Below are 13,816 nucleotides of genomic sequence, written 5' to 3'. Positions count from 1 at the left end.
ATTACCCTGGAAGAGATAGAATTACTTCCAATAGTAATTTATGAGTAAGACACAATTCCATTGAATTGTCAGTGCTTTGAGATATTGGTGACATCCACAGTGGACTTCAAGCAGACAAATCAAGGGTTTATGAGATGATCCTGTACCAGATCATCAGTTATGACACACAGCAGGTGGAATGGACTCCACCAAAACACAGCTGTGTGCCCTGCTGAGCTGCTCCTCCCAGAGCTGCTCTGACACCAACACAGGGATTTGGAGTTTGGTGCTCAGGAATGGAGTCACAGGGCACAACTGTTCCCTCCCTGCAGCCTCAGGACACGAGGCAGTGTCAGTGAGGGAGGTTTGGGATGGCTCCCAGCACAGAGCTCTGCCCTGGTGCTGGGATTTGTCCCTGGGCTCCCTGGGAGCAGCAGCAGAACAGTTCTGTGTCCTGGGGCAATGCAGGGTAAATCCCTCGGCTCAGGAAGCTCCACAGCACTCCCAGGCAAATTGCCAAAGTCACACAAGTGGAAAAATTTAACAATCCAGCCCTGAGTTTCTGTAAGCTTGGAACTGTTGCACACACACCTGCCATTGTCCCAGCTGTTGACACAACAAACATCTTTCTTCAGAAGCAGCTACAGAGACTGACCTGTGACTCACCTCAGCCTCACGCTCACTGCTGAGGACTCAGTTCCATTTCGGTTACACAGCCCAATTAAACTTTTTATGGAGCTGGATGCAATCATTGCAGCAAGTCCCTTACCTAGACCCTGTGTCTGTCACTTCACGAGGGTGGCCTGGGTCAGGAAGCCAAAATTCAGCATGAGCAGATCCAGGATAAAAAAGAAGTGAGATCCAGGTAGCTCCTGCCTCATCACACCAGGGCCATTCCTGAACTACAAATACAAGGATTTAAAAACAGAGAGGTTAACCAAGAAGCTGGAGTGGGGAAGGGATCAGACAGGTTTGGGTTTGGATGAGGGGAGCTCAATCAGAGGATCAGGAGAGAATTCAGTGGTGTCAGGAACAGCAGAGACACAGATGGAAGCCAGCCCAGCAGACTCTGTGCAACAGCAGGGAGAGCTCAGGAGAGGAGAGGGCTCATTTCCCCAATTGATACTTAAATGAAATGTTACTACTTGAATGGGTAAGTAGGAAGGAATTAAAGCACTAAGCTAAATACAATTTAGAAGTTATGCTCTTTTTAAACATTGCATTTAATTGCTCTTTTTAAGCCTACACCATTCTTTATGGGTATATGAAAAAGAGGCAGGGGGAGCAGCAACAATGGGAACTGCAAGGGAGATGGAAATGTGGAGGGAAGGCCTGGCCCATCCAGAGGTCCTTTATCAGCCCTGGAGGCAGGAGATGGAAATAGGTGTGAGGGAAGATAAGCAGTGACTCAGGCTTTGACTGTATTTAAAGAACTTCTATTAGTGCTAAGATTAAAAGGCACTCAGAGGTCACCAAACCCAGGTAGAAGCAAGATTTGGATGATAAAGGAGGAGGCATTAAAGCCTGGGGAGCTGCACCCCTGCAGGACATCAGGGAAAATCCAAGTGAGTGAGGATCAGCACGTCCTGAGTCCAGCTCTGTGGCTCCTCAAGCACCAAATTCACCCAGATGGACTTTGCAAAATGCCTCTGTCCAGAAGCTTCTTGGAATTTAGTAACAGGTGATCCTCAGCATTCCAGCTCTGCAGGAGTTTACAAGCACTTGAGCACACAATGACATTTGTGTGAAGAAACAAAAGGTTCAGCACACAGGGAAATGCAGAAGGAGCTGCCCTGAAAGCTCCTCCCCTCCCAGGCAGGAGCTGGAGCTGCCCTGCCTCAGGTCAGACCCTGCACAAGGGCAAGGAAAGATTCATCAATCTCCAGCTTCTCTGTGGGCACCTCAGCTACTGCAGCTGCAGCATAGAAAGGTTCACAAGCACCTTCCAGAAAAACCTCAGGCTTCAGATCTGAGCTGGTTTCAGAAACACAGCTGGAGTTTTTACAACAATTCCACAGCAGCAACCCAGCAAATTGCCAGTGATTAAAAGGGGATTGGAAGTGGGTGCTTTGTAAGGTCCCAACCCACTCTGATTCCATAATTCTGGAAAGGCAGGGAGCCCCCAGGATGCCTCAGATGAGCTCTCACACCACCACAGCTCCTTCCCCAAGTTAATCAAACCTGCTGCTCATGCCCTGCTGCTGCAGGGCCTTCCAACACTTCACTTGTTCTGACCAGCAATTTTCACAGCAAATATTGAGTCTGAGCTTCTCCATTCTCCCAAAACACTGCCCAGGTAAGGCTGTTAGACTCCTGCTTGGCAGGAACTCCACAGGAGCATCACTAATTAAAGGGCTTTTCCTGCTCCACCAGGCCAGTTAAAAGCCCCAATTTTTCCAGAGCCAGCACAGTGGATCAAACACTTTCTCATCTCTGAGCACTCATTAATCCTGCAAAAAACAAAGCTGATTAGCAAATGTAAACGCCCAGATAAAAATAGCCAACATCTGTTTAAATTTAGAAATTTATTTTGTTTAATCCACAAGCTTTATATAGCTTTAGTTAAAAAAACAAAAACAAAGAACAGTGAAAACATGACAATATCCAAAGTTCAGGTTCCTCTACACTTTCAAAGAACACAGCTCTGAAAGTTGCTCAGACCATTCCGAAGAACCGTAACGAGACAAGATTTATGAATGGGGCAACGACAGCTCACAAACAAAATTTATGGAACTGAAGGAATTATTATTTTTTTTCTGGGTCTGCTGATCATGGAAACTGCCCTTTAAAAAAAGAACATAAAAATACAAATGAAATTCCAGTGTTCCAAATCAACATGTTACATCAATATAAACCCACAGTGTCCTGGTAAACAACATGCTTTCATTTATGTACCACTCTAAATTGCTATTCTTGATTGGCTTTATGGAGACTATACAGGCAACAGTAGAAAGCATTAAAATAGAGATGTATTTCCTTGAATTCTGCAGTGGTTTTACTCCTGGGCAAGCCTACAAACCACAAAGGTTAGTAGCATCATGTAAGTGATACAAAAGAAGTCAAATGAGCCCCTCACAAATTCTGCTCAAGGCTCTGCTGGATTTCAAAGAAATGAGGGAACTGACGGTCATGTTTCAAACCTCCAAAACAAATTCCTACTGCTTCTAAAAAGTCTCACTCTAAATGAAATTATGCTGTCAATGAAAGAATGTCACTAGTACACTGTGGACACCTTTTGTAATGTAAATCCATGCCCTTTGTACATGGTGAACCTCAACCTAGCAATTATTACAACAAATGTTATATTCTAAAGCTCAAACACATTTAGCAATTTGAAATTGAATTCTGAGTACAAACCAAAGAAAATGTACATTATATCAAAGGGTTGGCCTAGGAGGGGGGGGACACCTGCGCCTTCCTCATGGACCTCAGCGCCTTCTCCCGCAGGTGCTTCTCGAGGTCATCCAGGTTGTCCTCGGGTTCGCTCTCTGTCTCCTTCAAACAAACACAGAGAGCTGCTTCAAACACCCCAGGCTGGCCAGCACTGAGATCCCCATATGGAATCACACCCCCCAAATCTCACTTTGGAATTGGTTCACTTTCTGTCTCCTTCAAACAAACACAAAGAGCTGCTTCAAACACGCCAGGCTGGCCAGGCTGAGCCCTCCCAGCACTGAAACCCCCATATGAAATCACACACCCCAAATCTCACTTTGGAATTGGGGCTGTCAGAACCCCAGCAGAGCAGGGCACACCCACCCTTGACAAAGTCCCACATTCTCACCTTTTTGGGTTCTGTCTCTGCTTCCTGCTCTCCCTGTGCTGAGGTGGTGTCTGCTGGAGCCACAGCAGCAGCTACTGCAGCTGCTGCTGCCTTCTCCTTCTTATGCTTTTTGTGTTTCTTGTGCTTTTTATCCTTTTTATGCTTCTTATCCTTCTTTTTCTTCTTCTTCTTGCCACCACCTTCTTGATCTGAATTCTGTAATAAATAATTCAATAGATGTTACAACTCATCTCTAAGGCTTCAAACTTCTCTGGCAAAGAATGGAACTGCCCCTGGGAAACACCTCAGAAGAGGAGGTGAAGATACCAAACAATCTGTCCTCCTCCCACTGGGAATACTCTGAGTCTGCACATAGGATACTGACCATAAATGAGCCCCCCATACTTTGTAGACCATAAAACTCATGTACACTCATGAAATGGGACAGACTTTTCCCCAGAAGACTGATTTTCTATAGAGCACTATTTTCTCCCACACTTGGAGATGTTAAGCTTGAAAAATTCATGTTACAAATATTGTTTTCAGAAGTTTTTAACTACAAAGAACGACCCCAAGCAGTTTCCCCCCTGTGAATAACCCTGGGGCTGCTCAGCAGCTCAGCCCTCCCAACCAAAGCCTGCCTGGGACCCAGAGCAGTTCTGTTTTATGGGCAGACAAATACCCTGGCAGGTGATGGGCTCTGAGTTGGGCTCTTGGCCTTTTTTGCAGGTGACCAGTTTGCAGAGGGAGAGCGAGAGTGGGCGGGAGATGCAGGCCCTGGGTGCTTTTTGGGAGCTGCCTCAGGGGACGCTGACGCCGAGCGGGACGAGGACACGCGCCGGGGGCTGGGGCTGGAAGCCCTGGGAACAGAGAGCCACAGGTGAGACACAACAAGGCAACATCAGCACAAGAACCAAAGGAACATCTTGGCTTTAACTTGGTCAGACTGCACTTAGAAGATTTAAATTGATTTTAAAAAATAAATAGATTAATTGCTTGGCTGGTGTGATAAAAAAGGCAAAACAATCCAATGGCAGAGTGGATCCATAATGCAGCCTGAAAAGCTGTTAAACAACCCTGCTGCTGCTCAGAACTGATTGCTGCCTTTCTGCTCGAACTAAGTTATAATCACATTAAAAACCAAGAGAACAGCAATGCTATTTAAATGTGCAAGGCTTTCCATTCAGCTACATTCTCCTCCTGAAAAAATTCATAAGCCAGCACCACACTTCTCACAGTCTGCTCAGAAAAGCAACATCTCACTAAAGAGAAAAATATTTATAATTGTAGCAGTTTATCATGAATGGTCACTTATGGAATTATTTCTGAGCTGATGAGAAGTGGTGCTCCCCTTCCACAGTTAGGGTTAAGACAAAGTTAGGTTTCCTTTAAAGCCAGCAATTAAAGAGAAGGATCTGGGGAGACCTGGTGGCACATTTCAGGGTCTTCTAAAAAGGAGGGAGGGGGCTCTTCATGCAGGCAGCACAAGGGGGAATGGCTTCCACTGCCAGAGACAGGCTCAGATGGGATATTGGGAAACACTTCTTCCTTGTGAGGGTGGGGAAACGCTGGCACAGGGTGCCCAGAGCAGCTGGGGCTGCCCCTGGATCCCTGGCAGTGCCCAAGGCCAGGTTGGACATTGGGGCTTGGTGCACCCTGGGACAGTGGAGGTGTCCCTGCCACGTGGCACTGGAGGGGCTTTAAGGTCCCTTTGCACCCAAACCATTCTGGGATTCTACGATTCCTTAACCACTTCCACTGCATCACAACTAAACAACAACCCCTCAATAAACCCAGAGCAGACCAGATGAGTTTCTTTACTTTGTTTTCTTGGGCTCTGGCGTTCTGGACACCCTCCTGATGGGCCTGCTGCTGGGTGAGGGTGACTGTCTCCTCTGCGGCGACGCCGACGCTCCCCGGCGCGGCGCCGGAGGGCTGGAGGAGGGGTGGGAAGCTCGAGGCCGTGGTGAAGGTGAATGCCTTTTGTTTTGTGGTGGAGAACGTGTTTCCCTGTTGGATCTGCTGGGGGGAGACCCCTTCCTATGCTTGGAAGACACGGAAGGGGAGCGCCGCTTGGCAGTGGGGGAGCTCCTCTGTTTGGGCGGTGGGGAGTGGGAGACTCTGCGCTTGGACTGGGGGGAAGGGGAGGCCCTTCTTTTGGGAGGGGGAGGAGGAGAAGCTGTTCTCCTCTTGGGAGGGGGAGATGGGGAATAGCGCCTCTGGATCGGGGGGGAGTATCTGCGTGGAGAGGGAGAACGTCTGCGCGGGGGCGGTGATGGAGACCTGCAAAGAGAGCAAACGGTCAGGGGCCACCCAGGCATGGACAGCACTCAGCAGAGGGGAAAAAGGACCCTAGAGTTCTTTAAACTTCTCCAAATTTAAACTAGAACTCTTCAGAAATCAAAAGAGTTTAAAATAAAACTCTTAAAATCCAGAAAGGTTGTGGTTGCCCCATCCCTATGAGTGTCCAAGGCCAGGTTGTACAAAACTTGCAGCAAGCTGGGCTGGTGGAAGGTGTCACCACCCGTGGCACAGGGTGGGACTGGATGATCTCTAAGCTCCCTCCCAACCCAAGCCATGCCATGGTTGTGTAACCCCAATTCAGGATCTGCAGCACCAACCCAACAACACCCAAACCATGCACCCACCACCCCCACCACAACACAGCCCCCTCAGCTTCCCGGTGAAGGAGCTGGGAGCAGAGCCCTTTTCCCATGCCCAGAGCAGGCCCAGGGCAGGCAGGGGTGCCCGGGGCTCGGTACCTTCGGCGAGGCGGGGACGGCGAGCGGCGGCGCCGGGGCGGGGGCGCCGGGGAAGGGGAGCGGCGCCGGCGCGCGGGGGGCGGCGAGGGGCTCCTCCTCCTCCTGCTGCAGAAAACAGGCACTCAGCAGGAAATGCAGCTGAGGCACCAGCTGCTCCCTGCTCTGCCTCCACCACACACAGTCTGCTCCTGCATGCACCTCAAAATGCAATTCTACTGGGAGCACCGATGGAAAGAAATGTACTTGAACCTTTCTGAAGAGGGTGAGACGATGAGTGTCTGACTGTGCCCCTGAGCCCACCACAGTGTCTGACTGTGCCCCTGAGCCCATGATGGTGTCTGATTGTCACCCTGAGCCCACCTGACTGTGCCCCTGAGCCCACCACAGTGTCTGACTGTGCCCCTGAGCCCATCACAGTGTCTGACTGTGCCCCTGAACCCATCACAGTGTCTGACTGTGCCCCTGAGCCCATCACAGTGTCTGACTGTGCTCCTGAACCCATCACAGTGTCTGATTGTCACCCTGAGCCCACCTGACTGTGCCCCTGAGCCCACCTGACTGTGCCCCTGAGCCCACCACATCAGCCAGGAAACAATTCCACATCTGCACAACCTGATCCATCACCACCTTGCAGCCAAAGAAAGACCAAATGGTTGGGATAAGTGATGGATGGCATGCTGATTTTGCCTTGGGTGGAGGTAATTTTCTTCACAGTGTGAAACTGTGCTCCATCTGAAATCCAAAATTATTTATTTCTTGAAATGCAGTGGAAAAAAACCAGAGTGGCTGCTAAACTGCAGCTCTCTGGATCGAAACTGTTCACCAAATTAGCCATTTTCTGCTTTGCAGGGTTTACAACAGACTTCTGGAAGGGGGAATTTTAATCCAACACATTCTTGCATAGAATTTTAAAGGCAAGGAATACTGGCAAAGAGAAATATTCCTTTTTTTAAAAAAAGCAATTAAGATAAAATGACTGGATAAGGGAAAATTGAGAGCAATTAAAAAGCAAAGCAGCTCATTTACATTAAGTGAGATCTGATTTCAAACATGCTGGGTATTGTTCTCCAAGGCAAAGAAACACACTTTTATAGATAAGAGTTTGCTCCAAAATACAATGTTCTTTTATGATCCAAAAAACCCCCAGCCTTCAAATGTACCAACTGTCCTAATTAAACATGTATTTATGCAACAGGCAGGACGTGAATTCAGTGTGTTGCAAAACAAGATCAAAGCCTTTGAATCCCAACCTGTTTTCCATAGAAATGTTTGACAGGATCCATAATTAGGAAGGTCTGCAATGGTGAGGGAGTCATCCCTATCTCCTGCATCATGATGTGTGCTGGGAGTATCTGCTAGCTAAGGCTTAATTACAGCCTGCTCAAGGGTCATTACATCCAATTAATAAACCCATCAGGCTTCCTCCACCTTTCTGTATTTCTACACCAACACAGAGCAAAAAGTGTCACAAATAAAAAAGTCACTGCTGTTTTACTGATTGTCTACTTCCAACGCTTCAAATATCCCTTGAACTGAGGAATGAGAGTTTTGAAAACTCCAATCATCTCTGACCCAGAAGATCAAGATCTTAATTGCTGGTTGCAAGTGTGCAGGAGGGCTCTGAGTCAGTGGCAGCAGGAACCCAACACTGCTCACCCAAAGCTGGGTGTCTGGAGCCAGGAGCCCCTGAGGAACACAAGTGTTCAGCTGTTTCCAGGCATCAGTGGGATGTAACAGCATCAAAGTTATTGATGCCACAGGCTGATGTGAATTAACAAGGGGTGAGCAGTGAGGGACACAGAGCAGGTGCTGCTCCTTCTGGTTTTGCCAGTGAAATGGTTCCAGGTCCAACAAAAGAAGGAGCACATCAGTCTGCATTTCCCTCACTGTGAATGTGCAAAGGACAAAAGGATGGCAAATGCTTATCCATGCCAAAATAAATGACAGCCTGTTTAAGAGATGAATTTCTAACCAACCTTTTCATCACTGGTGATTGCCACCTCTTTTCCATCTGCATCCTGAGAGCAGTGGAGGGAAAACAAAACAAAACAAAACAGATCTATCTGCCACGGGTCTGAGGCAAAAATGAACACCATCAAAGAAAGGTCAGAGCAATTTCTGCCAAATGAGTGTAATGGGAAGGAAACCTTGAAAGAAGTCTGGGCAGAGTGGGCATGACTTGATGTGCATTTGGTGAGAGTTGCAGAGAGACAGACAGAAACAGCAGGAGGGATGAGCTGAGCTCAGGAGTTACCGAGGGGAGGAATCCTTCTGGCGCTTGCGGGGCGAGGGGCTGCGCGAGTGCGAGTGCCGGTGGCGCCTGCCCACCTCCCCGTTCTTCACGTTCGACCTCTTGGGCCTCTCCTCCTCTGAGGAAGATGAAGAACCAGAATCTGCAAACACAGAAAGAATCACTCTCTGGAAAATGATCTTTGAGACGCTGGTCACTGCTACAGTTCAAACCAACCTCATCTCCCATAAAACGAGAACCCAAAATTTAAAACGGATTGACTGAAGGCATTGGCTGAACTTAAGTGATAAATAAGTCTACTGGGTAAAAAAACTGTCCCCATAAAATTTGGCTAGACAGATAATTTAAAAGGTGAACTGCAGCTGCTTTTTGAAACTATGTGGACAAAAATACCCAGGGGAATTTACTGATCTCAAGCATAAAGAGGCCAAAGTAAGGAGAGATGATGTAATCACATTACAATATTTGTGCGTGATGTTAAGAGTTTAGAAGCGCAATTTTAAAGATGCAAACCCATTAAGAAAAGATGTAATGACCTTTAAAAGTCACTTTTATTCCTCCTGAGTAATAATTAAAGTGACCTCATTATGAGCAGCAAATCTGTAATTAAGTTTACAATAGCACTGAGAGCACTGAGCAAATAGTTTTAATCTGTATTTGAACTTAACTACTTCCTGCAAAAGGAAACTACAACGCAGTTTTCGGGAATTTCTGTGCTCCATACCAGATGAAGACTGTTGATTTTGCCTCCTGTACTGACGCCTCTGTTGGACAGAATCTGCTGCAGCCATTTTGCCTCCTTTGTCTTCTTCTGAAAGGACACACAAGGACAGGGCACTTAAACCAGGGATACAGATTTGCCTATGCAGGCAGAAGCAGAGTTATGGACAGCAGACCATCAGGTATGGGGTTTTCCCTCACTCAAATCTCAGGATAACATAAGGCTGGAATACACTTTGGCTGAACTTGCATTCCAAGCAATCTCGGATACAATGAGGCAGTAGGAGTGATCACCTTCAGAGTTCTGAAAACTCTTGCTTTCAATGCCAGATTTCCAGAAGGGCTCAGCACTTCCCTGCCCAAGCATTTCTGACTAAAAACCCCACACCCAGCAGCAGAGCTGAGAGGCCAGAGCCGTACCTGATTCTGACAATTCTGCTTTCCTGGGCTTGGGTGCTGGCGAAGGAGACTCTCTTTTCTCAGTACTCTTATGTTTGGGCGCTACAAGACAAAATGCAACAGCTCAGCTGCAATTCACACCATTCCTTCAACAGGCACAGGTGAACAGCAGTCCCAAAGGGAACCCAGCTGTGCTGGTGCCCTGCAGAGGAGGGCATATGTGGCCCAAAGTTTAGAGTCCGACTAGCTGAGGGGGAAAGGCCGACGCCCCTCTGCAATTCCTGGCCAGCGCCCTTCGGCGTCTGAGGGCCTCGGGCTGTGCTGGCTGCGGACTGGCTCACACCGCTGGTATAGGGGAGGAACGGAGCTGACCATTTCCCGGGGGTTAAACATCGGTTTATTGAAGGTGTTGCGAGATCCAAACGCGGGGAAACCAACCGGGAAAAAAGTATCTCCATAGGGGGTGAAACAGGATTATAAAGGAGGGGGGTGGGTACAGGCGGAACCAATCGGGAAAGGTGAGGGGATGAACTTCACAGAACTGACACTCCATGGAGACCAATAATCAAAAGGTAAAGGAGGTGTCCTGGGACCCCAGCCAGCCACCATCTCCAGAGAGGAGAAGGTTCTCGAAACCTGGGAGGAGAAGGGAGTGATTGACTGGACCTAGGGAAGAAACAACTTTCACTTATAAGGGAAACCAGGGGAGGAGCAATTACACATCGGCAACTATGAATAGCGGTTACTATAGCACCTTAGCTGACAGGCTAGCAGTGGCGGGAAAAACTGGGGGAACGAACCCATTTTACACATAATAGGGGAGAACAATACATAAATTGAGGGAATAACACAAGAAACTTAACAACATACTACAACAGTGCCCCTCACCTGAGGCCCTGCTGGGCGAGACGGAGCCGCGGCTCTTGCGGGCGCGGTTGGACTGCTGGGGCGTGGGCGAGCGGCGCGGCTTGGCCGGGGGGCTGCCGGGGGGCGAGGGCCGGTGGCGGCGCCGGGGGGGGCTGGCAGAGGGGGAGAGCCGGCGCGTTTTGCGGGGCGGGCTGGACACGGGTCTCTTGGGAGCCTTCTTTGGTGGAGAGCGGGAGCGCGACGAGGACGAGGAGGAGCTGCTGCCGGACAGCGAGGCCGAGGAGCGTCTTCTCCTGCAAAGCAAAGCCACATCAGCTCCTGCCCCGCCGAACATGTCAGCACAAAGAACAAAGAACTGCGGTTGTTTGCAAGCACAGACACTGAGCCACAGACAACAGCACTTCCCAAACATGGTGGACTGCCTGCAACACTGGCTTTGGAGAAGAGGAGGATAACGACCAATCTTTCACAGTTATTCTTAACTATAATAGTGAGCTAAAAATTGTTAGTGTCACCTTCACTGGCTTTCTGTCAATCTACAGGCTACAGCTAAGCTTTGCCCCTGGAAACAATTAGTTTTGGTTGGGCTCTCTAACTTTTGGGTGGTTAAGAGAATTGTCTGCGTTAGCACGTGTCACTTAACGATCTCCAGAGCAGATAGTGTGCAAGGACACTAAAAACTTTTACACCAGGAGGTGAAAATTTCAGACAACTTAACAATTCAGAATCCATCTATCCATCCTTATGTTTTAGTTTTTCATCTTTACTTTGCAATTTTAAAAGGTAGGGCCTCAGAATTCTGCGGCAAAATTTGTGGCAAGTTCTGTTGCAATTGTGTACCTGCAGAATCCACCTTTGGCTGCAGAATTCCTGAGAACCTGGAAAAAAGAAACCCTACCTTGAGTGAGATAAACATTTGCTGAAAGGGTGCTCTTGTACATCTTGCAACATACATGTTTGATACTTTTCACAGTTTTCCCAGTAACTGTGTGAAATGAACATATTGACAAACTCAGGAAATAGTCATCACCTTGTCACAAAAAGGAAGAGAAATGTTCCTTCCTCAAAAACAACTGCTGTACAAAAGAAGCATCACTTTGATTCTCTTCCTATGAAAAGGTTCAGAAGCTATTCTCTCCCCATGAAGACAAATGTCTATTTTGACATTGCCAAAAGCACATCATTTACTTTGCAAGGCAGCTAAGAGCTTTGCCTCTAGAGCAATTCTTATGCTGTGAAAAATGTGACTTGCAACACCAAAGGGCAAATCTTGAGGAATCTTAAGAGAACATGAAGAAGAAACATACTTCAAGTCCAAGTTTAATTTTATGTGATAGAAATACAAGTCATAATTAAAAATTCCCAATAAGTAAAATTCCCAAGTTGTTCTCATTTTTTTCCCCAGTCAGGAAAGAAAAGTATGAAGACTTAAGCCAAAAAGCCCTAAGGGACATCATGTCAGCCTGTGCTGGGAGCTACCCAGAGCCATTTGAAGAAGCAAAAAAGAAAAAAAAGCTCTGAAATTGCCACTTTTCAAAAAGGTGGAATTCTCATCACTACCCTAACTCAGAAGAAATCATTTCACATCTGCAACCGTGTTCCCCCACAGCACACTGAGGAAAAGTGACAGTGCAGTTTTCCCATCACTCTGATCACACACCTGCCACTGCTGAGGTGAGATGAACAGGGAATTTTGCTAACACAGCTACAGTTCCCTTGAACTTTGCAGGTTTAGCACTTGAGCTGTCTCAAAAAGCAGGGCTCTTACCGCCTGACGGGGGATCTGCTCCTCCTGTGCCTGGGGGGGGGAGGCATCCTGCGGGGCGGGCTCCTCCTGCGCGGGGACGGCCGGCGCCGCGGGCTGGGTCGCCTTCTAGGGGAGTAAGACCTGTCACAATCAGAAATTCCAATGAAAAGCAACCAGCTAACTTCCAGAGTTGAGGAAATGTATCCTCGGGGCACTGAGTGCAGAGTTGCATCCTCTAGGTGAGGATGCCAAATGTACAGACACAATCAGGGCTTTGAAGTTTAACAACGTCACTCTGTTAAGTAGTAGAATAATAAAAAAAAATGGTCAAGTATTTTTCAGCATTTCCAGCATCAAACCCTTGTCCTACAGAAAGGCTACACAATTCTCATTATCAATATTAAGCAGCTGAATTCCTTCTCTGATCAGCGCTGGTCACCATGAGCATCTTCTCATAAATCAATACAAACAAAACACTCCCAAACACATTTATACACTAAATGCATCCTTCTCATTTGGCCCAAAACATCCACAGCTCAACACCTCTAAAAACATCACTGACCAAGAACATTAGGTGGCACCTGCAGCAGAAAACATTCTCAAGCTTCACAGTCAGCACCTGAAGCCCTACCTTGACCGTGATCTATGGCGCCTTCTGGGTCGGGAATGAGACGGAGAACGGGACCGGGACCTTGACCTGGACTTGGACCGAGATGGGGATCTCTGACGAGTCTTCTCCTTCTCCTTCTCCCTCTCCCTCTCCCGCTCCCTCTCCTTCTTTGAATTACGTTCTGGTGAAGTTTCCTTAGTCTCTGGTACAGGTGGTTCAGGTTTAGGAGCTTTTGGGATATCACTGTCAAAAATAAGGACTTCATTTGTAAGCATATACAAACCACAGCCTGCATTTTAGAAGCTGCCAAGATATTCCCCTACAACAAACGTTCTCCTGCCCATTCTCTGACAAACTGCTCCAGAATTGTGAAAAGAGTTAGAATGTGGTACAATAATTCAAGAAGAATAAGTAACATAGAAGCTACATGGTGACAACCAGCTGGAAGTCAACATGACATTGTCACAAGTGTCAATGATGAGCAGGACAATGAAATCACAGTGGCAGCAAAGCACACTGCCCTTAGAATTCTAGAGGACAAAGAAACCTCACTGAAGATTCTAAAATAAATGCTTTGGCTGTTGCAGAGGCACAGGGAGGAGCAGGCATTGCCCAAGCCAAGCTCCAATGAGGTATTAGAATAATAATTCAATTTTTTAAAGGCAACACATGGCTCTACACACAGAGCTCTCACCTGTTTGAAGCTGCCTCTTGCACA

The 13,816-nt window shown here is 47.6% G+C and overlaps 1 protein-coding gene across 9 annotated transcripts in view; it reads right to left on the bottom strand.

Moving 5' to 3' along the window:
- Window positions 1-2,489: 2,489 nt before the first annotated feature.
- The window catches only part of SRRM1 (serine and arginine repetitive matrix 1), an 18,862-nt gene continuing 7,535 nt past the window's right edge, over window positions 2,490-13,816 (bottom strand). For 2 of the 9 annotated variants that reach the window (XM_074555470.1, XM_074555478.1), the window contains 13 exons: window positions 13,793-13,816; window positions 13,120-13,341; window positions 12,510-12,629; window positions 10,763-11,034; window positions 9,896-9,976; window positions 9,480-9,566; window positions 8,759-8,897; window positions 8,481-8,522; window positions 6,505-6,609; window positions 5,564-6,025; window positions 4,425-4,602; window positions 3,764-3,958; window positions 2,490-3,474 (listed from right to left, as the gene is read on the bottom strand). The exon at window positions 13,793-13,816 is cut by the window's right edge and continues 177 nt beyond it. In XM_074555470.1, coding sequence (XP_074411571.1) covers window positions 3,370-3,474; window positions 3,764-3,958; window positions 4,425-4,602; window positions 5,564-6,025; window positions 6,505-6,609; window positions 8,481-8,522; window positions 8,759-8,897; window positions 9,480-9,566; window positions 9,896-9,976; window positions 10,763-11,034; window positions 12,510-12,629; window positions 13,120-13,341; window positions 13,793-13,816 — 2,032 coding nt within the window. In that variant the 3' untranslated portion in view covers window positions 2,490-3,369. The remainder of the gene's footprint in view (window positions 3,475-3,763; window positions 3,959-4,424; window positions 4,603-5,563; window positions 6,026-6,504; window positions 6,610-8,480; window positions 8,523-8,758; window positions 8,898-9,479; window positions 9,567-9,895; window positions 9,977-10,762; window positions 11,035-12,509; window positions 12,630-13,119; window positions 13,342-13,792) is intronic. The other 7 variants (XM_074555472.1, XM_074555471.1, XM_074555473.1 and 4 more) reach the window with 7 other exon arrangements.

Source organism: Zonotrichia albicollis, chromosome 20 (assembly GCF_047830755.1).
Source record: "Zonotrichia albicollis isolate bZonAlb1 chromosome 20, bZonAlb1.hap1, whole genome shotgun sequence".
Classification (NCBI taxonomy): domain Eukaryota; kingdom Metazoa; phylum Chordata; class Aves; order Passeriformes; family Passerellidae; genus Zonotrichia; species Zonotrichia albicollis.
Note: the sequence above shows the minus strand (reverse complement) of the source record. Positions and strands in the feature narration are given on the sequence as shown.